This window comes from Elephas maximus, chromosome 4, assembly GCF_024166365.1.
Source record: "Elephas maximus indicus isolate mEleMax1 chromosome 4, mEleMax1 primary haplotype, whole genome shotgun sequence".
In the NCBI taxonomy this organism is placed as follows: Eukaryota; Metazoa; Chordata; class Mammalia; order Proboscidea; family Elephantidae; genus Elephas; species Elephas maximus.
In genome coordinates, this window is record NC_064822.1 from 125,290,305 (window position 1) to 125,315,824 (window position 25,520).

At 39.6% G+C, this 25,520-nt stretch overlaps 1 protein-coding gene across 1 annotated transcript in view; it reads right to left on the bottom strand.

The window, feature by feature from the left end:
- Positions 1-2,989: 2,989 nt before the first annotated feature.
- WIF1 (WNT inhibitory factor 1) overlaps positions 2,990-25,520 on the bottom strand; it is an 83,974-nt gene continuing 61,443 nt past the window's right edge. The window contains exons 6-10 of the mRNA XM_049883783.1: positions 24,210-24,305; positions 17,234-17,329; positions 9,382-9,477; positions 8,781-8,876; positions 2,990-3,801 (exon numbers count right to left, since the gene is read on the bottom strand). Of these exons, the coding sequence (XP_049739740.1) occupies positions 3,680-3,801; positions 8,781-8,876; positions 9,382-9,477; positions 17,234-17,329; positions 24,210-24,305 (506 nt within the window). The 3' untranslated portion in view covers positions 2,990-3,679. The remainder of the gene's footprint in view (positions 3,802-8,780; positions 8,877-9,381; positions 9,478-17,233; positions 17,330-24,209; positions 24,306-25,520) is intronic.

Genomic DNA, 25,520 nt, shown 5'->3' on the forward strand with positions numbered 1-25,520 from the left:
AAAATACTGCCCAGTCCTTTACCATCCTCACAATTGTTGCTATGTTTGAGTTTATTTTTGTAGCTACTGTGTCAATCCACCTCATTGAGGGTCTTCCTCTTTTTCACTGACCCTCTACTTTACTGTGAAAGTGAACCTGACCCAAGCCACAGTATTTTCAATTGCCTCATATGCATGTGAAAGCTGGACAATGAATAGGGAAGACTAAAGAACAATTGATGAACTTGAATTACGGTGTTGGTGAAGAATATTGAATATACCATGAATTGAATATACCATGAACAAACAAATCTGTCTTGGAAGAAGTACAACCAGAATGCTCCTTAGAAGCAAGGATGGTGAGGCTACGTCTCACATCCTTTGGACATGTTATCAGGAGGGACCTCTTGCTGGAGAAGGATATCACGTTTGGTAAAGTAGAGGGTCAGTGAGAAAGAAGAAGTCTCTAAATGAGATGGATTGACACAGTGACTGCAACAATGAACTCAAACATAGCTAAGATTGTGAGGACGGTGCCGTGTTTCATTCTGTTGTACATGAGGTCACCATGAGTTGGAACTGACTCAATGGCACCTAATGACAACTATTTTACCAAGTATGATGTCCTTCTCCAGGGACTGGTTCCTCCTGATAACAAGTCCAAAGTACATGAGGTATAGTCTTGCCAGCTCCTAAGGAAAATGTTTTTCTTGTACATGGACCTAAGAACTTGCTCCTGGATAAGGCCAGAATTTTGGGCATGAGACCTTAATGCACGTGTCCTGCACTAAGAAGGGCTGCAAACCAAAACAAACAAACAAACCCTAGCCCTTTTGCTGTAGAGTCAATGCCAACTCATGGTGACCTCATGTGTTTCAAAGTAGAACTGAACTGCATAGGGTTTGAGTGGCTGTGACCCTATGGAAGTAGCTCGCCTGTAAGAAGGGCTCCAGGCTTGGTGTAATGCTCTGTTGTCACCGTCTTGAGAGTCTTAATAATTTTTGAATAAGGGTCCCTGCACTTTCATTTTGCTGTGTGCCCATCAATTTATGTAGCTGGTCCTGTTCCTGGATTATAGCTGACTAAGGCTCTCTGTCTTCCTCTTGTTCTTCTCCCAGTCATAGACCCATATCCAGCCTCAAGACCTTGTTGAAGACCAGACTGTCCATCATCTTGTCCACTGGAGCAGGAAGTGGAGTGTCTACCCTGCAGTGAGTCAACTCGCAATGATCTTTTGTGGATTTTGTGGGTTATTTGTCGTTTCAGAGTAGTTTTCTCTTATCACCCAGTGGACTGTCAATTGCTTTCAAGAAATGCCAGGGAATTTCCACTGTTCCCCACAATGAACATGATTAAGAAGGTAAAACTTTTGCCAAGGAAAAATCCTGCAACACCAAAACTTAATAAAAGTTATTTTTCATTTGTAATTTTTTTATACTATTATTGACAATAAACCAGTAAACAGGTGCAAAATCAACTTACATTAGAATTTTTAGAAATCTTACAGAACACCTGAACACTTTGTTTTATAATGTCAGTTTCTTGTGTATGATTTCTATTTTGTTTCGTGTTAAACTATGGAGGATATCTATTTAATATGTTTATCAATTTTTTATATTTGCATCATTTGCATAAACTGCCTAAGAATTGTAGTGATGAAATTCCTTTCTTTAGATAGTCAATTGTTTACTTTCTTTTTCTATTGCTTTAGGAAATTCTTCGGAAATGGCAGCGCTTTTCCTTTCCTTTACCCAATTTAAAACCACTCACCTCATTATTCTAGCCTTTCCCTCTTCCTTGTTCCTAAACCAAAAAACAAACCCACTGCTATTCAGTCAGTTGATTCTGACTCAATCAGTCAGTTGATTCTGACTCAACTCTATAGGACAGAGTAGAACTGCTCCACAGGGTTTCCAAGGAGTGGCTGGTAGATTCAAACTACTGAACTTTTGGTTAGCGGCCAAGCTCTTAACCACTTTGCCACCAGGGCTCCTCCTCTCCCCTACCTTAGTAGAAATGGCTTTATTAAACCATACTTTATTGTGATGATTTGTGCCTTTTTGAGGAATATGAAATATCTGTTACAACTCTGTCCACATTACTGAGAGCACTGCATATTATTACCTGACACTCTGACCTCTTTATGAGAACCCATAGTAGACATTTCTCTCTGCTCTCAATTAGAGCTGACTATGCCTGCAGAATCAAGCTAAAATCGTGTTATAAAGATCACTGAACATTGTATGAGATGAGAAAAAAAATGTCTAGTTACCAAAACTCCTTTAAGGAGGAGTATTGTATATGGTAAAGAGCCCTGCTGGCGCAATGGTTAAGCACTTGGCTGCTAACTGAAAGGTCAGCGGTTCGAACCCACCAGCAGCTTTGTGAGTGAAGGATTTGGCAGCTTGTTTCCATAAAGATTACAGCCTTGGAAACTCTATGGGACAGTTCTACTCTGTCCTATAGGGTCACTGAGTCAGAATCCACTAGATGGCAATGGTCTTGGTTTTTTATTGTATGTGATTGATGGTAATACTTTGAGAAGCCACTTGAGGTGGTGTTCAAAAATTTCCAGTAACAGGGTCAAATAACAATATGCTCAATAAACTGCCCTCTGAATAGCTTGGCTGGACTTAACTGTAGAGCTTTTGTTTGCTAGGGACAGGGACAAATTGGGATAGTAGATGAGAAGTTGAACCCTGCCATCAACTCTTCTTTTGCCACCTCTTCCTCACACAGTTCATCTGTAAATAAATGTGGAAGATATATTTTAAAGATTATCAGTTCGAAGGGATACCAAAAATTAGCTTGCTCACAGAGAGAAAAGAGGAAGGGATGTGTCTGGAGAGCTAAGACAGAGTGAGAGAATGGAACATCTTAGCCTCTTTATGGTACTTCAAAGTATCAAAATACCATGGAATGGCAACACAGTTTATTTGCATAAGATAGCACATGCAAAGAACACTCTATGCAATATTCAGAAAACTAAAGCAGCACCTTTATTTTATACATACAAATAGTATAAAATGTTTATTATGTAAGAGCTGTGTTTTGTTTACAATATATTATATTGCTTCAAGCCAATGCAAAGAGTTCATACATTATAGTCCCTATTTTATTGTGCTTACAATATATTATATTGTTTAAATGACACTACCACAGTGTTTTGTTTGTTTGCTTTTTTTTTGTTAATATCAAATTCTCTGCAATAATGGTAAAGTCAAAATGTATTGAGAGTTAAAAAATAAGAGCAATTTTTAAAAATGTGAAACATGAAACATCTAAATACATGACAACAAAATTTGAAACAGTGTAACTTCGGCACTATTGACTGCTTCATCCAAACCCTTGTGATTTACCTTTTCTAAGGTTCCCCAGCCCCTGGACACCATGAATGCATTGTAATTTTGAAAATTATCTGCCAACTACACACTGAAAAGGCAAAATGTTAACCTGATCAACCGACAATATAAAATCAGTCCCAAAGCACTGAAACAAGAAAATCTATACCATCATGCTACAGATGTACTTAGAAAACTTAAAAGGAAGAGTAAATATCAGCTCAGTGATTTATAACGAAGCTAATAAAATTCAGGCCAGTATCCTTAACTGTAATGAACATTATTTGAACATTCGACACATGAAAGGTTAACAAAGGCTATGAACTTGGTGTAACTTAAAACGTTTCAGATGTCGGAGTTTACCAGATGTAATTGGATTCAGGTGGATCCTGCCCTTCCTCGGGCTTTTTAAGTGAAGGCGTGTGCTGCCCGAGCCCGGCGCCTGCTGGCCTCAGGGCATGCACGAGGCTGGCTCCGTACCCTGCAAAATTATTCACAGCTTAAAAGAAGAGAAACTACAAAAAAAAAAAAAGGCTCTTCAGATTTGTTATTAACCATTCAAATGAAATTCATTTTCCCTTTTCAACCCAGAATGAAAGACCACGGCAACCACAAAAAGCTACCAGAATGAAGACGTGTTACAAGTTCAAGAACTCTGTTAAAAGAAACCCTCCTTACTAACTCCATCAAACCTGGCTTCCACGGAATCTCCGACTCACTATTTATCGAGGCCGTGCAGGAACTCTTAATGCAAAGCTTGGATGAATGTGATGGAATGGGAGGCTCTCCACCCACGGGCTCCCGATGCTCTAGCACTGAGGTCTTGAATACAAGGAACCTTCTGCAGAGGATTTGATCATTGATCCTTTGCATTGCAAAACCAACTTAGATGCTATTGATCCGATTCAGTATGACAAATCCTACTCTTCATATAGATCACATGATCGGGTGTGGCTATTGCACTTAGACAAAATAGGAATTTTCTAAGAATTCAGGGCTTCCGTTACACATGTTAGAGAAAGGGTTACGATTTGAACTCTTTGTCAGTGTTTAGAGTGGGCATCCTCTCTGTTGCCAGCTAGGTTATAAGTAGAGTATAACACTGGATTAAACATTTAAGAGCCATCAAAGACCTCTCTTCCTCCTACTTGTGATTTTTTTGGAGGGGCTCAGGATGAACTTGTAGAGGTGCTTAGGATACTGACTCAATTCTACCCATTTCCTGAAACTGACCCAAGACAGCAAATACGTTTTAAAAGTCTGCCTCCATCTTCCTGTGCTTGAGAGTCAAGTTTGGCATTTCATTTGTCCCTTGGGGTTTTTTAATGCAGGCATGCCATTAAACAACTACTGAGAACACAATACTTCGTTTCTGAATGTGTTTCCTTGCATTGTCACTATGTAAGGTAGTAGCTCCCTGGAATAGTCAAAATAGGAGCCAACAACCCACTGGAGTAAATCCCTACTATGCTGCTCGATCTACCACCCATGAAGCCCAAACCTCCCTGCTGGCGAAGGTAAGCCTAGGCAGGGAAGTCTGTCTCCAGTATCCTCCTCCCACTAAGATGCTGGGTGCCAGGGACCTTCCAACGAGTTATACCATGTGGAGTCAGCTCTTAGCAGAATTCTGTGCCTCAGAGCTTCCTTGTCATCTCCTTTTAGTCAAAATAAACCCCATTCTGGACATCTAACTCAACTGGCATAACATAGTTTATAAAGAAAATGTTCTACATCCTACTTTGGTGAGTAACATCTGGAGTCTTAAAAGCTTGTAAGTGGCTGCCTAAGATATTCCACTGGGTTCAGCGCATCTGGAGCAAGGGAGAATGAAGAAAACCAAAGACACAGGGAAAGATTAGTCTAAAGGACTAATGGACCACAACTACCACAGTCTCCACCAGACTGAGTCCAGCACAACTAGATGGTGCCTGGCTACTGCTCTGAGAGGGAGCACAATAGATGCTCCTAGGCAGTGCTGGAAAAAAACATAGAGCAAAATTCTAATCCACAAAAAAAGACCAGACTTACTGGTCTGACAGAAACTGGAGAAACCCTGAGAATATGGCCTCCTGACACCCTTTTAACTCAGTACTAAAGTCACTCCTGAGGTTCACCCTTCAACCAAAGATTAGACAGACCCATAAAACCAAACGAGACTAAATGGGCACACCAGCTCAGGAGCAAGAATAAGAAGCCAGAAGGGGACAGGAAAGCTGGTAATGAGGAACCCAAGGTCAAGAAGGGGAGAGGGTTGACACATTGTGGGGTTGGCAACCAATGTCATAAAACAACATGTGTATTAATTGTTTGAGAAAATCATTTGCTCTGCAAACCTTCATCTAAACCACAATAAAAAATAAAATGAAATAAACCCCATTCTTTCAGCTTTATTCTCTCTGCTACTGAGCAAAATGGCCGGTAGCCCTTCCCAAAAAAACACAACTGCATTTTAATCAAGCTCCAGGGTATCTTCTGATGCAATGCTTTGATCTGACAGAGATACTCCGATGACAAAAGCTTCTAGCAGCCTGGTTTACAAGTGGAGGTACTATTTGTGGACTGGCAGACCCTCAGAATTGTAGGTGAGCGCCTCTTATTTGTCTTCTTTTTAGAAGAGTGACCCAATACATCAGTATGAACAGTATCCCTTGTGCTTGTCTCTTCACCATTTTGGTAGTCACCAGGCCCCAGATGTGGGTCCTAGAAGACTTCTGTAATTGACTTTCGTAACTGAGTCCTGGAATGTGTGGTCATACCTCAGGTCATCCCTGGGCCCTAGGACTTCTGGCAAGTTAGACTGATTATGGGACAAGCCTTGAGGTCTGTATCCAGTTGAGGGTGGCATAAAGGGTTTGGTTTATTCCTTTCCAAAATGACTCCAGAGATGGCCAGTCTTCCATGGGTCTTTTAGTCCAAAAAAGGTTTCCCCCTGAGTCCTTAAGGGATGCCATTCAACCACTACCACCTGGGTAAAGAGCTATTTTTCAGAGGCACTGCACTTCTATTAGGCTGTCTACCTGAAGCTAATTCAATCAACAATTCAGTCAATTTGGTGTGTGAAAAAGAATCGAATCAATGGTTTAGCGTAGCCTAGACCAGATGCCAACCTACCTTAAATAAATATGTATACACATATACCCATTTATTACATATACTTGCACTACCAGACTAACATAATGTCAACATTGTAAAATATGTCCCAAAATGAGAAGTTAGAAAAATTGAGATACATATAAACATTTATATAATATGTACTATGTACAGTCAGCTTTCCATATCTGCGGGTTTCGCATCCACAGATTCAACCAACCGTGAATTGAAAATATTAGGAAAAAAAAGACTCTGTTTTCTTTTCATTATTCCCTAAACAATATAATATAACAACTATTTACATAGCATATACATTGTATGAGTAATCCAGAGATGATTTAAAGTACATGGGAGGATGTACGATATACGTATGCTATTTGCAAATACCACACCATTTTATATAAAGGACTTGAGCATCCTCGGATTTTGGTATCCCTGGGGGTCCTGGAACCAATCCCCCTTGCACATGAGGGATGATGTGTTTTATTAAATACGTTTATAAATTTATGTATAAATATAAATAAAATAGTATAAAATATATTAAAATTAATACTTCTGTTCAGTACCCCAGCTAAATAAGGAGCCCTGGTGGCCCAACAGTTAAGCGCTCAGCTGCCAACCAAAAGGTTAGCAGTTTGACCCCACCCAGTGGCTCTGCAGGAAAAAGACCCAGTGATCTGCCAATGTCTGTAAAGACTACAGCTTTGAAAAGCCTATGCAGGAGTTCTACTCTATCACATGGGGTCGCTATGACTTGGAATTGACTTGATGGCACCCAACAACAATAACCCCAACTACCTGGTTCGATACCTACACTACTCTTTGGTGATCACTGATCTAGAATGACATCTGATATGTAAGTGATGTTTTCAAGTTTTGTCCACTATTTTGTAGTATTATAGACACAATTTTGGCTTTTGTTATTGAAGAGTATTGAATGACTCACATCTTCCTTTTCTCAAAGGAAAGTAGACAGTGGGCCCATACTTACGAGGCTGAGTTCTAGGTGCCAGGTTTACTGAAACTGCATTGCTAATTGACTGTCCCTCCCACTCGAACCTGTGCTCCTTGCGGCGAGGCCATTTCTTTCTGTTCACTGTTGTGTCCCCTGTGACTAGCTTTGTGCTTGGTACAGAGTACAAATTCACATTGAATAACTGAATTTAGCAAGCTTCTTTTAGTGTATGAAATAGGCCAGTTGTTTATCCACATAAACCCAAAAAAAAAAAAAAAAAAACCATTGCTGTGGAGTCAATTCTGACTCATAGCAACCCTACAGGGCAGAGTAGAACTGCCTCATAGGTTTCCAAGGAGCATCTGGTGGATTCGAACTGTTGATCTTTCAGTTAGCAGCCAAGCTCTTAACCACTGCGCCACCAGGGCTCTGTTTATCTACATAGCTAGTTCATATTTAGTAGTCAGTAAATTTGAAAATAATGCAACTCAATTATTTCTCTTTCCCATAGAAGACTTCATAGACCTTTTCTTCCCCTGAAAAGAACTCATTTCAAATATCCAGTAGCTGATAAAAATTTTAAAAAGTGTAACTCTTCATGTTTTGTATGCTAGCTTATAAATCTTGAATGATAAAATCAGAGCCAACTAGATACTGATTCTACATTTAATTAAAAATCTCAATTTACTTGTAATTTTCTTCATACTTAATATACTGTATTACCAAGTCAACCTGCACTTTTAACCTAAAAAAATCTATGGTAATATTTTGTAATGACGAATTACTCTTTACACTCTAAATACAGACTCTAAAGTTTAGAGAGTTGGGGGTGCAGAGGAAAAAGGAGAGAAGTTGCTTTTAATGTAATAGAAGTTCAGGCTGAATTATGGGCTGTCTATTAACCTTTGAAGGTGCGCTGGTGGCAGTTGAAGGTGCGTTGGTGGCAGAGTGGTTAAAGCAATCAGTTGCTAAACTTAAGGTCAGCGGTTCAAACCCACAAGTTGCTCCAAGGAAGAAAGATGTGGCAGTCTGCTTCTGTGAAGATTAAAGACTTGGAAACTCTGTGGGGCAGTTCTACTCTGTCCTATAAGGTCACCATGAGTTGGAATCAACTTGATGGTAATGGGTTTGGTTTTGGTTTGGATTAACCTTTGGGAGTGCCTAGATAAGCTCAACTACTAATCAAAAGGTGGGAGGTTGGAGTCCACCCAGAAGTGCCCAGGAAGAAAGTCCTGGCAACCTACCTCTGAAAAATAAGCCATCGAAAGCCCTGTGGAGCACAGTTCTACTCTGACACACGTGTGGTCCCCTACAGTTGGAAAAAATGACTCGATGGCAACTGGTGGTAGATTAACTTTTGGAACCAAGATAGCAGAAGTGAAAAAGATGGGCTCCCCAGACGGGCTTCTACTCACTTTTATTGCAGTGTCTTCCATGCCAGCCTTCTTGACACTGGCATTTGTTGGGTTCATGGCAGGTTCCGTGTGTACCACAGCCAGGCTCACAAACAGCTAGAATCACAGGAGATGAAATGAATGTTTTCTTGAGCTTTCATTGTCAACAGAATTACACAGCTGCTTATCCTGCGGTTCTTTAGAATGTGTTAGTTTTGGCTTCATCCCCTAACATTTTTTTTTTTTTTCTAACTTAATCTCCAGCTATAGGCCAGTTTTGGACTTTTTGGAAAAAGCTCTGAGTGATCTTAAACTAACCACGATACTTCACATTCAGAAAAGATGCTTAGGTGAATTTTGAAACCAGTGGGCAAGAGAAATTTATTTTCCTTAAGGAAATTCCTATAAGTTAAAAAGTTCAATTGTATGTGTGAGTGTGTGTAGGTTTTCTGTACATGCATGGACTTCATACAATGCTTTTGCTCCACATAAAGAAAGCATGTGTCCATGAAGAAAGGTGAACTGCAATGCCTACGCAACATGCAGTAGGCACAGAAGTTACAAAATGAGAGGCTACCGCTAGTCTAATTACCCCGTAACCAAGATTGGAGTGAGTACTTACGCTTTGAACAGAGGTCTCCTTGGTAACCTTTGGAGCACTTGCATTTACTTTTACCAATGCATTTACCTCCGTTTCGACAAGGTTGTGGACATTTGCCTGAAACAGAGAAGAATACAAATGAGAAAGGAACTCTGTGCTTCTTACAGAGGCGGGTTACATTTCCAAGGGAATTACAGGGCTTTGAGAAGAGAAATGTTTTCAAATAGCAGCTATTTTCATTTATTTCAGATCTACTCTGGTTTTTATATTATTTGAGTTTCTTTTTTGGAAAAAAAAAAAAAACAGGCTACTTACTACATTTGCTTATGATTTTAGATATATATCTTCTTTATAATAAATGTGTTACCAAAATCCTATATTTATATTACTTTTTAATAAACAGAATAATATTTTAATTGACCCTTAAGTGCTTGTAATTTAAGATACATCTTGCCAGAAGTGAATGACCCCCTAAATGATCTTTTCTCTGAGCTCTGATTTTTGAATGTCACTTTTTCTGAAAGTAGACCTACACCTGTACCTGATGACATCTGTCTTAATTGAGGATTCCTCAGAAGACAAGGTTTGCATGCAGATCTTTGACTTGAGCAAGTAATCTTAGGAGGTCAGACGAGGGGATAGAAAGGATGAAACAGGGAAGGTAGGAAAGCCAACACAAAGGTGTGTTTGTAGGTTGGTCACCGCTCTGGGCAGTTGGGCTCGATCCTGCTGGGTCCTTCTAAGGAGCCATGTAGCCTGTGCCTTAGATTCGTCTGATTGAGGGAAGGGAGGTAACCAACTGCTATTGAGTTAACTCCGACTCATGGCAACCCCACGTGTGTCTGAGTAGAGCTGTGCTTCACGGGGTTCTCGATAGCTGATTATTTGGAAACAGATCACCAGGTCTTTCTTCTGAGGTGTTTCTGGGCAGGCTCAAACCATCAACATTTTGGTTACCAGCTGAGCACTTAACTATTTGCACCACCCAAAGACTCCTGAGGGAAGGAAGGGAAGTGTTTATGCATGAGCACCCGTCTACCACTGGTCAAGGGCACACTTCCATACTGAGACTGTGTGCGTGCAGCATGTGTTTCTCAGAAGGCTCGAATTGGTTTGAGCCAGTTCAGTCATGGCCAGTGAAGCAAAATTGGAACAAAGGTGAACTTTAAAAATTTGCATGAAGGGGAATGGTAAGTGGAACAGGAGAAATTATGGGTCAAAGCCCTGGAATGGGAGACTTGGAAAAGGCATAGTGAGCCTTTTAGGAGTCTAATACGAGAGGCTGGATTATTGCCAGGACTGTGGAGAGCGACACACATTCAAAGTAGCGCCATCTTTGAGCCGGGTACCGCTGTTTCTGACTCTGCCGGTCAACAGATTTGGTTGCTATGCAACATGCACGCTGTCCTCCTTTTCCTAAAAGGAGATTAAGTTTCTAGCAAGGCTTCGGCCCTTAGTTTTTCCTGTTCTGCATATTGTTCTGACTCACCCACATTTTAAAAATTCGAGTCCATTTGGGTTTCGCTTTGTTGGCCATGACTGAATCAGACAGAACTGGTTCGAAGCCCTGGGTTCTTTCGGACCCAGAAAAGCCTCTGGATGAAAGCAAAAGAAGTGTGCCACAGCTAAGATGAGGTGCAATGGGGGTTATGTTTGCACAAAACTGGTTGCTGTAGCAACGGTCAGAGCAATAGGCTGGCCGAGAAGATACGAGGCAGGGCATAAAGGGAGCGCAATATCACAGCAAGGCATTTTTCTGAATGTCTTAGATCCCAACAATACATTCTTCTTTTTTACTTTGTGTCAAGTGAGTATTGCTAATGTTTTCATAGATTTTTGAATCTTAGATATCAAAATTATATATTTTTCTTCTTTCTTTCTCCAGAGTCTATTTTTTCTACCTCAGGAGTCTACCTTTCCCACCCTAAGGCAGAAGTTTTCAAGGCGGAAGCAGAAGATATAGTACCGTTCACCCAGGCCTGAAGCCATGTCTTACCACTGGTATAATGACACTACAAAGAGAGCAAACAGCCATTAGATTTTGATAGAGGAGGACTTTGGACTTTTGGTTGTTGTTGTTTTTATTTATTTATTTATTTACTTTAACAGAACATTCATTACAAAGTCCTCCAGGTACATAGAAGAAGAAATGAACTCTTTATCCCAAACCAACTCAACTTTCATTCTCTAAGTCTTTTTTTTTTTTCTTTCTTATGGACGAATGAAGCTTTGAATGAAGCAAGCTTTTACATATTTTAATGACAAGCACTACGCTTGACAAATATTAACTGAATTCCAAAATGAAAACCATTTACCAAAATGCTTTACTTCTCTTTTTACCCATCTGAAAAGCCTTTCCTCTTGCATAAATCAACCAAAGCAGCACTTGGTCATTATGAACACAACATAGACCTAAGAATAATGGGATGTGAGGGTCTTTTGCAAACCTGGTCTCCCTCAAACCTAGAATGCCATTAAACTTATAGGTTTTTCTCATGGGTATTTCATAAAAAGGTAATAACACAACGTAATAGAATATCTCCTTTTTTTATGGGCCACTAAAAATGAAAAAGTTTTGCTCATTTAATTCTTAAATAGTCAAAATTCCAACTGTTACCTAAAAGAAAGGATTATCTAGCTCTGAATTTCATTTGTATCAAGGAACATCCCACCCCATCATATGCACAAAATTGAGTCATATCACAGTAATCTGTAATGCACTTTTTTTTTTTCAAGCAAGCTAGATGTAGGATGGTAATTATATGGCAGAAAAGACAGGGTATTCATTGTGAAATACTTAGTGAGCCCAAATTTTCTGATGTTTTATGAGGGATGAACTTGGTAACTTGGGTGCAGGGAACAATTGGTATTTGGTATTTTCAGTCATCTCATATGCATATGAAAGCTGGACAATGATTAAGGAAGACTGAAGATGAATCGATGAATTCGATTTATGGTGTTGACAAAAGAACAAACAAATTAGTCTTGGAAGTAATACAGCCAGAATGCTCCTTAAAAGTGGTGACAGCAAGAATTTGTCTCATGTACTTTGGAGATGTTATCAGGAAGGACCAGTTCCTGGAGAAGGACAACATGCTTGGTGAAGTAGAGGGTCAGTGAAAAAGAGAAAAACTCTCAAAGAGAGGGATTGACACAGTGGCTGCAACAATGGGCTCAAACATAGCAACGATTGTGAGTATGGCACAGGACTGAGCAGTGTTTTGTTTTGATGTATATAGGGTTGCTTTGAGTCGGAACCAACTCGACGGCACCTAACAACAACAATGTAGATTTTGAGAACTATTATATGAAAATACATGATTTGTGGGAGCCCATCCGGCCCACCAGTCTTGGGTAGTAGGTTTTATTGCCAAGGCCTTCCATTTGGGTACATGGGGTATCATGGATTGAATTATGTCTGCCCCAAAATGTGCGTATCAACTTGGTTAGGCCCCGTACTGTGTGGTTGTCCTCCATTTTGTGATTGTAATTTTATGTTGAGAGGATTAGGGTGGGATTGTAATGCCACCCTAACTCAGGTCACCTCCCTGATCCAAGGGAAAGGGAGTTTCCCTGGGGTGTGGCCTGCACCACCTTTTGTCTCTCAAGAGATAAAAGGAAAGGGAAGCAAGCAGAGAGTTGGGGACCTCATACCACCAAGAAAGCAGCATCAGAAGCACAGCATGTCCTTTGGACATGGGGTCTCTGCACCTGAGAAGCTTCTTGACCAGGAGAAGATTGAGGACAAGGACCTTCTTCCAGGGCCGACAGAGAGATAAAGCCTTCCCCTGGAGCCAACGCCCTGAATTTGGACTTGTAATCTACTAGACTGTGAGAAAATAAATTTCTCTTTGTTAAAGCTGTCCACTTGTGGTATTTCTGTTATGGCAGCACTAGATGATTAAGATATGGGGCACCTCTGGTTTTGCCTGATACCCCACATATTTTATTTCAACAAATATTTTTTTCATCTTTCACAGTTACACAAGTCCCCACTGGAGGGAAGCAAACACTTCCAGCAGGAAAAGTATACTCCCAAAGAACTCCAGAGGCATAGAAAGTAGGTGGGATACCATATATTCCACAATTAAGCACTGGTTAAGCGGTGCCTGAAGACAAACTGATCTGACTAAGTTTAAACAGTTATCTGTTCTAATGAAAACCAGTGGATGAGACTTTGTGAGACAAATGAGATAAACTATTGACATCATAAAGAAATTTAGCTTCCTCTATCCATCTGATTGTGGGATAACTTAAATTTGCAATTCTGCTTTACACAGGAAAAAAGACAGAAAAAGATTACAAAAAATGCCAACAACCATAATCTCGGGCTTTTATCCAATATTTTAAATATTCTACGGAGAACATGTATGATTTTTAGAATAAGAAAAACCCTTAAAGTTATTTTCAGAAACCTGTTTTTTTTTTATTTATAAGATAACATGAATAATTTGTGTGATTTTTAAACTAAATGTTCGTTAAAAATTCTTGGGAAATCTATGAGCCTTAATAACATGAATGTACACCTCATCCATCCAGATATCTTCAACCACAGTTTTATTTCTTAACATCTGCAAGTGTGTCTGACAATCAAATCAGACTTAAGTTTGAGAAGATATCAGTCCTGATAGAGGGTAGATTAAAAAAAAAAAAAAAACCCAACAATAACAATTGTTGATAAAGATGTAGAGCAGTTGGAATCCTCATACATTGTTGGTAAGAATGTAAAACGACACAACTGCTTAGGAAAACAGTTTGACAATCGCTCATAAAGTTAAATATTGAGTTACCATATGATCCAGCAATTCCAATCCTAGGCATATACCCAAGAGAAACGAAAACATATGTTCAGACAAAAACTTGTACACAACTGTTCATAGCAGACTTATTCACAATAACCCCAAAGTGGAAACAACTCAAATGTTGATGGTGAATGGATAAACCAAACATGGTATAGCCATAGAAAAAGAAGAAAATTTTCTCTTCATATGATGGAATGTTATTTAGCAATAAAAAGGAATGAAGTGCTGATATATTCTGCAACATGGATGAACCTTGAAAGCGTCATGCTAAGTCAAAGAAGCCAGGCACAAAAGGTCACATGTTGTATGATTCCATTTATATGAAATAGACAAATTCACAGAGATGAAACATAGATTAGCGGTTGTCGGGGCTGAAAGAAGGGGGATGGGGTGGGGAGTGACTGCTAACGGGTACCAGGTTTCTTTTGGGGGTAATAAAAACATTCTAGAATTACATAGTGGTGATGGCTTCACAATTTTGTGAATATGCTGAATGGTACACTTTAAAATGGTGAATTTTGTGGTATGTGAATTACACCTCAAGTTTTAAAAACACATATTTCTCCTTTTTGTCTATGGTGGGAAAAGTAGAGGCATTTTTTTCAACTCAAGACCCATTTCCATATTTTCCTGGTAATGTGCTTCCTGTAATAGAAACAGGAAATTTCCTAAAATGATTTGAGATACAACATGTGGCAGGGCCAGTCAACAGCCTTCAAAGACCCACGTTTTGGGGTCTGCCAAAATTGTGTTTGCCCACAGAAAATTCATAAAACCTAAGGACATGAAAGAGCATATTCATAGGAAGAGAAATGAGCCCAGGAACAAAGATTCATTAACATGAGCCAACTCAATATGCAAAGTCTGAGAGTAAGTATGGGGAGAAAACTGAGGGAAGTTAGTTCAGAGGTATCTTTATCAGGCAAGGGTAATTAATGAGAATAGAAAGCACATCCTAATGATTAACTACATGTTCTATGGAAACTTCAGAGGTGTTTCATTTGAACTCTATAAAATATAGTTACTACATCTACTACTCATTAAAAAGTACACAACCCACAAATAAATTAGAGGCTGAAAGTTAAAATAGGAAGTCAGAATTGTTCAATTTTGACCCCACTACAACTTCAGAAATGATGGTTGTACCAAACACAATGGTGTTTTAGTGGATAAAATGCAGCCGGAAATGAGAAGATTGACCAGGTTTCCCTTTCCACACGTCCAGAAGGCAGAGACACAGCACCGTCAGCAGGTGTCTCGTGTTCCTCTGCTCTGTCTTGGGCAGGGGCCTTTGTCCTGTCTTCTGGGTCATAAACCAGTCTCAGATGGGGCTGGCTCATTTCTGAGTTTAACAGGTTAACTGACTTGCTGAGGGTTACACTGCTTGTAGATGGAAGAACCAGGACAAGTTGTTTGGGATGCTGATTCCCAAAACATTGATTATTCACCATATTCCACCCTTAAAATTTTATTTTATTTTTATTGAAGCATGATATACACATGTTGTTGTTGTGTGTTGTAGAGTTGATTCCAACTGATAGTGACCCTATAAGACTGAGTAGAACTGCCCCATAGGGTTTCCAAGGTTGAAATCTTTACCCGAGCAGATCACCAGGTCTTCCTCACGCAGAGTTGCTGGTGAGTTTGAACAGCTGACTTTTCAGATAGCAGCAGAGTGCTTAAATATTGTGCCACCAGGCTCTTTTGATGTACATACAGAGAAGGCATAAAGTGTAGTGATCTTAAGTTTACAGGTAATTGTTTGTTTTTTTTTTACATAAGTAAACACTCATGTAACACTTCTCCAATCCAGATAAAGAACATTTTTGGCATTCTGTAAAGCTCCTTCGTGCCCCCAACCACTATTTTGATTTCTACCATCAACCCTTAGTTTTGCTTGCGCTTGAACTTCGTATGTATGTACTCTTTTGTGCCTGGCTCCTTTCATTCAACATAATGCCTATGAGATTGATTCATGGTGTTACATATGTGTGCTAGAAGTTCATTCTTTTTTATTGCTGCCAACGAATTCCCTTTCTTTCTGTCTTTTTTTGGGTCTATCCTGTTCTTGTAGATGGTTGTTAGTCTAATATAGAATATCTGGCAATCAAGGGTAGGGAAAAACTCTCTGTGTCTGCAGGTAGATAAACAAATCCCAACTATTCAAAGCTTTCATCTACATTTCTCGGGCTGAAACCATCGGCTCTGAATAGTGAGAGGGGAACAAAAATCACTAACAAAAAACACGACACCATGCTGAATAATTCAAACTCAGACATGGCTGAGCCTGGAGGCCGATTTTAACCAGTGAGCGAGGTACACACAGGCTTAAAGGTGCAGTGAAACTCTTGTAAAATTGTGCACTACAGATTAGTAAGTAAACACAAGTAAGCCCATGCGTACTTTGTTTTTTGGCAATCCGTCCCTGACTGAGTCAGAGAGCATCTGCTCTGGGCCCTTTGAGGTGAGCAAGATCTTTCTTTTTCCCACCCTTAGCCGAAGTGAGTGATGGCTGAATCTAGCAAAAAGAAGCCACTGGTTTAAGACTTCAGACTTACTCATTCTTCCTGGGCTTCAGATTCCTCACTGATAATATTAAAGGGGTTAGATGAAGTTTCTAGGCACAAACAGCTAAGTGCTCGATTACTAGCCTAAAGGTTGGTTGGTCAAGCCCACCCAGAGGCTCCTCGAAAGACATATCTGGTAATCTGCTTCTGAAAGGTCACGCCCTTAAAAATCCTGTGGAGCACAGTTCTACTCTGCAACACATGGGGTTGCCATATGTTGGAATCATCTCAATGACAACTAACAACAACAAGATGAAGTTTCTAAGCCTCTATAAAACAAACAAACCAAACCCACTTCCGTCGAGTCGATTCCGACTCATAGCGACCTTATAGGACAGAGTAGAACTGCCCCATAGAGTTTCCAAGGAACGCCTGGCGAATTTGAACTGCTGACCTCTTGGTTAGCAGCCGTAGCACTTAACCACTACGCCACCAGGGTTTCCTTACAACCCCCCAAAATCATGGTGCCATGAAACGAGGAGAACGCAGAAGGCCAATACTCACTTATTTCACACTGTTCTCCCTCTAGTCCTGGAGGGCAAATACACTTTCCAGGGTAGAAACAGGTGCCTCCATTAAAGCAGGTGGTTGAACAGTTTGCTGTTAGAACGAATAACAGTAGGTTAATTCTAACAAAGACTTCACTTAAGGTGAGATGATACTTAGACATCTGTTACTTTCCTACTTCCTTAATGAAGTAAGCTGCTTCCCTGATATAAAAATTGTAACGAACTGCTTGACCATTTGCAGATTCCCAGAACCTGATTGTTCTACACAGGATAGTACACATACTATGTGAGCCTCGTTCCTAGGGGTTTACATCTTAGTGAAAAGAAGCAGAGTGTGAAAAACAATTATCTTTCATATTTTCTTTTAAATACCTATGCCCTCAAAAGAAGAATGCTATAAACCCAATAAAATACTTTTGTAAATGTCAGGTTGGAGGATGAAGGTAAAGCAAAAGGGAGAAAACATACTTTGAAATAGCTAAAAAGGGAGAGAAGTCATAAATTCCAGGATATGACAAAGGAGATTAAGATGGACTTTTTTTCAGAATAAGGTGAGCAGAGATTCATCTTACCTAATAAGAAATTAAAACAAAACAAAACAGACTTTTACCATGTTTGGAAGAAGAAGTAACTGTGTTTAGGAAAGGAGAGACCGTGGTCCCTCCTAAGACACTGGAGAAGTGACGCTGCATGAATCAAAGCCCAACCCAAATCCATTGTTATTGAGTTGACTCCAACTCATAGCGACCCTAGACTACAGAGCAGAACTGCCCTACAGGGTTTCCAAGGTTGTGATGTTTATGAAAGCAGACTGCCACATCTTCCTCCCGCTGAGTGGCTTATGGGTTTGAACCATCAACCTTTCAGTTAGCAGCACAGCACTTAACCACTGTGCCACCAGGGCACCTGCATGAACCAGAGTCAATTAACTAGGGTGTTGTTGTTATGTGCCATCCAGTTGGTTCTGACACACAGTGACCCTATGTATAAGAGACCAAAACACTGCCCAGTCTTGTGCCATCATCACAATCATTGCTATTTTTGAGCCCATTGTTGCAGCCACTGTGTCAATCCATCTCTTTGAGGGCCTTCCTATCTTTTGCTGACCCTGTACCTTTTTTTTTTTTTTTGTACCAAGCATGATGTCCTTCTCCAGGAACTGGTCCCTTCTGATACCATGTCCAAAACATATGAGATGAATTCTCGCCATTCTCACTTTAAAGGAGCATTCTGGCTATACTTCTTCCAAGACAGATTTATTTATTCTTCTGACAGTCTATGGTATATTCAGTATTCTTTACCAACACCATAACTCAAAGGTATCCATTCTTTTTTGGTCTTCCTTATTCATTATCTAGCTTTCATATGCGTGTGAGGTGATCGAAAATACCATGGCTTGGGTAAGATGCACCTTAGTCCTCAAAGTGAGGTATTTGCTTTTTAACTCTTTAAAGAGGTCTTTTGCAGCAGATTTTCCCAGTGCAATATGTCCTTTGATTTCTTGACTGCTGCTTCCATGGGCATTGATTGTGGATCCAAGTAGAATGAAATCCTTGACAACATCAATCTTTTCTCCATTTATCATGATGTTGCTTATTGGTCCAGTTGTGAGGATTTTTGTTTTCTTTATGTTGAGGTGTAATCCATACTGAAAGCTGTAGCATTTGCTCTTCATCAGTAAATGCTTTGAGTCCTCTTCACTTTCAGCAAGCAAGGTTGTGTCATCTGCATAACGCAAGTTGTTCATGAGTCTTCCTCCAGTCCTGATGTTGCATTCTTCTTCACGTAGTCCAGCTTCTTGGATTATTTGTTCAGCATAGATTGAATAAGTATGGTGAAAGGATACAGCCCCGATGCACACCTTTTCTGATTTTAAACCACATAGTATCCCCTTATTCTGTTCAAACAACTGCCTCTTGGTCTAGGTACAGGTTCTGTGTGAACACTATTAAAAAAAAAAGTGTTCTGCAATTCCCATTCTTCACAATGTTATCCATAATTTGTTATGATCTGCACAGTTGAATGCCTTTGCATAGTCAATAAAACACAAGTAAACATCTTTCTGGTATTCTCTGCTTTTAGCCAAGATCCATTGTATATCAACAATATCCTCATCCCACATCTTCTTCTGAAACTGGCCTGAACCTCTGGCAGTTCCCTGTCAATGTGCTGCTGCAACCGCTTTTGAATTATCTTTAGCAAGATTTTACTTGTGTGTGATATTAATGATACTGTTAATAATTTCCACATTCTTTTTTTGTTGTATCACTTTTGGAATGGGCACAAACATAGATCTCTTCCAGGGGTTGACCTGGTAGCTGCCTACCAGCTGTCTACCAAATTTCTTGGCATAGATGACTGAGCACCTCCAGTACTGCATTCATTTTTTGAAACATCTCAGTTGGTATTACATCAATTCTAGGAGCCTTGTTTCTCACCAATGTCTTCAGTGCAGCTTGGACTTTCTTCTTGATCATATGCTACCTGCTCCTGAATGGCTGAATATCGATCAATTCTTTTTGGTACCGTGACTCTGTGTATTCCTTCCATCTTCTTTTGATGCTTCCTACATTCTTCAATATTTTCTGGATAGAGTCACTCAGTATTACAACTTGAGGCTTGAATTTTTCTTTGGTTCTTTCCAGCTTGAAAAATGCTAAGTGTGTTCTCTTTCCTTTTGGTTTTGTAACTCCAGGCCTTTTCACATTTCATTATAATACTTTACTTTGTCCTCTCAAGCCACCCTTTGAAATCTTCTGTTCAATTCTTTTACTTCATCACTTCTTCCATTCACTTTAGCTACTCTATGTCCAAGAGCAAGTTTCAGAGTCTCTCTGACATCCATTTCTTTTCTGTCTTTTTAATGACCTCTTGCTTTCTTAATGTATGATGTCCTTGATGTCATCCCAAAACTCATCTTGTCTACAGTCATTAGTGTTCAGTGAGTCATATCATTCTTGGGTCATTAATGTTCAATTAATCAAATCTACTCATCTGTCAGTGTCATACTGTGGTGGCTTTCATGTTGCTGTGATGCTGGAAGCTATACCACCGGTATTTTGAATAGCAGCAGGGTCACCCATGGTGGACAGGTTTCAGCTGAGCTTCCAGACTAAGACAGACTAGAAAGAAGGACCAGGAGGTCTATTTCTGAAAAAGAAAAAGGCCGGTGAAAACCTTACGAATAACAGCGGAACATTGTCTGATGCAGTGTTGGAAAATGAGCCCCTTAGGTTGGAAGGCACTCAAAATACGACTAGGGAAGAGCTGCCTCCTCAAAGTAGAGTCAACCTTAATGATGCAGATGGAGTAAAGCTTTCGAGACCTTCATTTGCTGATGTGGCACAACTCAAAATAAGAAGAAACAGCTGCAAACGTAACTAGATTATTCAGGTAATAATCAAACGGTTTGTAATTCATCCTAAACCCTTTTCTTTCCTTCTGTCTCAATTTCTGGAATTTCACTGCTCACTGGTACATAGAAGACGGAGGGCAGAGAAATGAGGCCTGGGAAGGAACTAATATCTAAAAATAGACAATCTGGATCATTCTGTCAGGAGTTTAAAATTAGAGCTTGGACTTTCAGCAATTCCACTTATATGGCCTATTTGTTCTTGTTACATATAAAACAGACCAAAGTTGGCTATAGATGAACAAGAGCTAAAGTAAGCTTCTGGTAGGAAAATCAGAAAGGAAATCCAAAAATTATAAGGGCAGTTTTCTTTGTAAAAAAAAAAAAAGTCCAAGTAAAAAGTTCTACCCATCTCATGCTTCTTAAACAATAAGGTTTGTGTTTAAAATCCTAAATATTTCCCAACTTAAGGAGATGCTGTAGTTGTCCTGGCAAAATTAAGTCTCTTGATGTAGCAGGAAGCAGCTGCATTTGAGTATAGGGTGTAGGGGAACCAGCTTTCTGGGCTTCCTCTTTGCTCCTTGCTGCTAGGACTGGGCAGCTGTTTTTGTGTGTCCTGTCTCCCCACTTGCCCCTGTTTCTACTGGGGATAATACGAGAAGAAAATACATCAAGATCAGTGTCTGCTTGGCCTAGGCCCTATGTATGCCTTCCTTTACTGAATGGACTGAACCTGGTAGCTTAATTGAAAGTTACAGAATTTGACAAAGCTAGTTTTATAATTTGGCCACACACTCTTAGTACCTGTATAACATTCTACCGTCCTGCCCAAGCTTCTCTACGTTTCTCTTGTGCAATGATTCTTGACTAGGAAAATGAGCCAGAAACACTAAGTAAATTTCACTGGGGCTAAAAGTATGTGTTAGGCCAATTCTTAACTATTCAAGTCCTAAAGTTGTTTCTGACAGATGCCCCAAGAGTCAGTGAAATTTATCCTTTAATATTTCTTCAAATATGTAGTGCTGAGGCCCAACTCCATGCCAGTAATTAAGTCATTTTTCAGAAGGTCCACACTCCCTACTGGATGAAAAAAGCACCTTTTTATTGAGGTAGTGAAGAACATTATTTTTTAAATATTCCCAAATCTCCAGTGAGACCAAGTGGAACTTCAGCCAACTTTATGAAAGAATTAAAAAAAAATAAGACTGAATTGTAACAAGTAGGAAAGTCTTTCATGTAAAAGATAAAGAATTCCAAAATGTTGAAAGCACTGAAATATAAATAGGCATATTTTTTCAGCAATGAGTGTACAGTGTTTGTGGCACCAGAGCATTAGAAAAATCCCAATTGAAACTCTTTTGTGCAAACCAAACCAATAGTAGCTACATTTATGTAAGCTGGCCTCATAAGTGGTCTCTTTAAACTTATAAATACATGCATTCCTCATCTAAATCCCTGAAGGTTTTATTCTATGTATTAATAGTTTACAGGTAATATGAGTTTAATTCTGCTTCAACAAATTCCTAATTTTGAAACAAATTTCGATAAACACAAAGAAGTTTCAAATAAGGCATTAGCTCACAGGCTGTTAATTATTATCATTGTCTTTAGTGCTTCATGTTTATGAATAAAAAATTTTAAACTTGTTTTAAATCCAATGCTGTAGTTTTTAAAAGATCACTTTTTATTTTTAAAGTGTAGAGATGCTTTCACATATTTTCTCAATGAGGTAATTGAGCTCAATTAGCTTAATAAGCTTGATGGCTTAATTCCAAGGTTAGAGATGGGCAAACATTGCCCAGAGAGAGATTGATTTACATGCCCAGATCCAGAGCCATTCATGGAGAAAGCAGGACCTGAATCAGGTTGCTGAGTCAGGCAACGTGGTAAGTGGAAGATGTGAATTTGGGTCAAGCTACTTAAACTCTGGAGCCCTGGTGGTGCAGTGGCTAAGCACTCAGCTGCTAACTAGAAGGTCGGTGGTTCAAACCCACCAGCCACTCTGTGGGAGGAAGATGTAGCAGTCTGCTTCTGTGAAGATTAACCAAACCCGTTGCCGTGGAGTAGATTCTGACTCATAAAGACCCTATAAGGACAGAGAAGAACTGCCCCACTGGGTTACCAAGGCTGTAATTTTTATGGGAGCAGACTGCCACACCTTTCTCCCACGGAACAGCTGGTAGGTTTGAACCACTGACCTTTCAGTTAGCAGCTGAGCGGTTATCCACTGCACCACAGGGCTCCCTTCCATAAAGATTACAGCCTTGAAACCCTATGGGAGCACTTCTACTCTGTCTTACGGTGTCACCATGAGTTGACGGCAACGGATTTATGTACTCAAGCCGTATAAAATAAACCTCATTTTACTTATCTGGGAGTGAGAGGGTAATACTTTACACATTCCAAAATGTTGTTGAGGGTAAAACCAGATAAATGTATGAAAGCATTTTGTATACTATAAAATAGCAGACTATCATAAATTATTATTCCGACTCATACTAAGGGCTTTTTACTTTTCTTTTTTAAAAAGCTTCTAACTGCCATGTTAATTGGTGCTGTGTTACCACTAGATAGACATTTCTCAAAAATAACATTAGCCATTTTATTTCAAGGCATACATTTATTTAAAAATACAATGCTGTCTTCATGCAATTAGCGTTTTTGACACCAGGATAACTTCATTAAGAGCTTACAATTGGCAGGATATTCTTTAAATTCTTTCCACTTAATAGATGTGAAGTGGGCAAAATAGATAGGTATCTTAGAAAGAGTATGACTCATTCAGCAACATCCTAGGCCAGGTCTGAATGCACTTCCTGAGAGTAAAAGCTGGCCTGTGATGCTGCGATGCTAAGAAGGAGGCATCAAGTCTCTCAGGGGTGTGATTTGTAAGCAGAGCTTTGAATTAGAGTCAGTGAACTTCTAGGTCAGACAATTTGGAACAGGTTGCTTAATTTCTCAGTTTTAGATCCTCACGCATAAACCTAATTCAGGATATACAAAAACCCAAGTGGCAAAGACAGCTAATTGTTCACAAATATCCATGTTCTCCTTCCAAAATGTGCATTGTCATTGGGGGGCAGGGGGAGGGGTGTGCAATTTCTGGTCAGGAACAGCATTTCTCACACCTGCACCCGAGTAGGACCATGAGGCTAATTCCTGCCGATGAAGTAGGTGTGGAAGTTTTGTGGGTCACTTCTGAACCAGGGCTTTTTTTTAAAGGAGTGCCTACTCTAATCCCTCTTCCTCTGCTCATTGGCTGGATCCAGAGGGCACCAAACCTCTAGGCAGGATCACAGATAGAAAGCACCCGGGCCCCTGAGTCGCTGCGTGGGGAAGAGCTGCCTACTGACCAGATATACCTGCACTGGAGCATTTCGTGAGTGAAAATAAACTTCTACTGTGCTAAAAAAAAAAAAAAAAAAACTGTGCTAAGCTACACTAAAATTAGAGGTCTTAGTTATTGTAGCAGCCAGCTATACCCAAAGCGATATACCTTATTTATAGAGCTACTATGATGAGTGATGATATATTATACTTATTTTAATCAAAAGTTTAAAAAAAGAAAGAAGGGAAGGAGGGAGCAGGGAATGAAAGAAGGAAGGAAAGAAACTGTTACCTTTATCACAATTGAGTCCATAGAATCCAGGTGGGCAGATGCAGAAACCAGGAGTAACACAAAGTCCGCCATTCATACACCATGGTGTGCAAAGGGCTAACAGGGAGAAAGAACCTTGATTAAGGCCAAACAGGATTTAGACTGCGAGCATTTTGGAAATGTCAATAATACAACAGGTCTGCATTTTCAAGTCTTCTGGTTGACTCTCAAACGGTCACTCTTTGGATCCAAGTTTTCTTTATTAAACATTATTTTTTGTGGTATAGATCAGAGCGTTTTTTACCTCCACCCCAGCTAATTTCATAGAGAAGAACTCTTGAATTGCTTCATTTGAATGCCTGATTAACTTTTGTCCAGAGTCATTATTTTGACTAAAATGTGGGCTTCAGAAAACTGTAAATATTTTCTCTCTGCTCATTCTGTCCTTGATCTTCCTATTCTAAAATAATTGCAAATAAGAAGGTATTTCTTTAGGATGAAAAGTAATTTACTTTCTCTGGCCAAATAAGCTCTTCGTATTTAAGTATCTGATGACTAGTGTTCACCTTCCTGTCTCTTTTGTTCATAGAACTCTCTTAAAAGTAATTTCCCTGAAATGGAGGTACTTACTATACAAATGATTTTCACTGTTCTCTTTGCTGCATACTTCATAACTCAGTTAGATTAGATAATTGTGAATCAAGCTACTTTTTACTAAAAACCAAACCCATTGCTGTCGAGTCAACTCCGACTCATAGCGACCCTATAGGACAGAGTAAAACTGCCCCATAGGGTTTCCAAGGAGCAGCTCGTGGATTCAAACTGCCGACATTTTGGTTAGCAGCTGAACTCTTAACTGGTACACCACCAGGGTAGAAAATATCATTTCAAATGAATGATAATGCTGGCTTTTTTAAAGTTAGTTTTAAACTTTAACCAAAAAAAAAATAAATAAACCCAAACCCACTGCCGTCAAGTCAATTCCAACTCATAGCGACCCTATAGGACAAAGTAGAGCTACCCTATAGAGTTTCCAAGGAGCACCTGGCAGATCTGAACTGCCAACCTTTTGGTTAGCAGCCGTAGCACTTAACCACTCTGTCACCAGGGTTTCCTGTTTTAAACTTTAGTTAGTAAAAATTTTAGCTCCAACTTAAGTGGAGGGTAAAACTTCCAAACTTTCATAAGATTACACCTAAGTACAGTCTGCATGCTAGTGAACTTGGGGGTAGGGGAAAGAGGCCCTAAAGAGTGCAGACATTGTACCAAAGCTCTTGTCCTTTGCCCCGTATTAGATGATACAGAAAACCACTTCTGAGCCTTTTTAAAAAT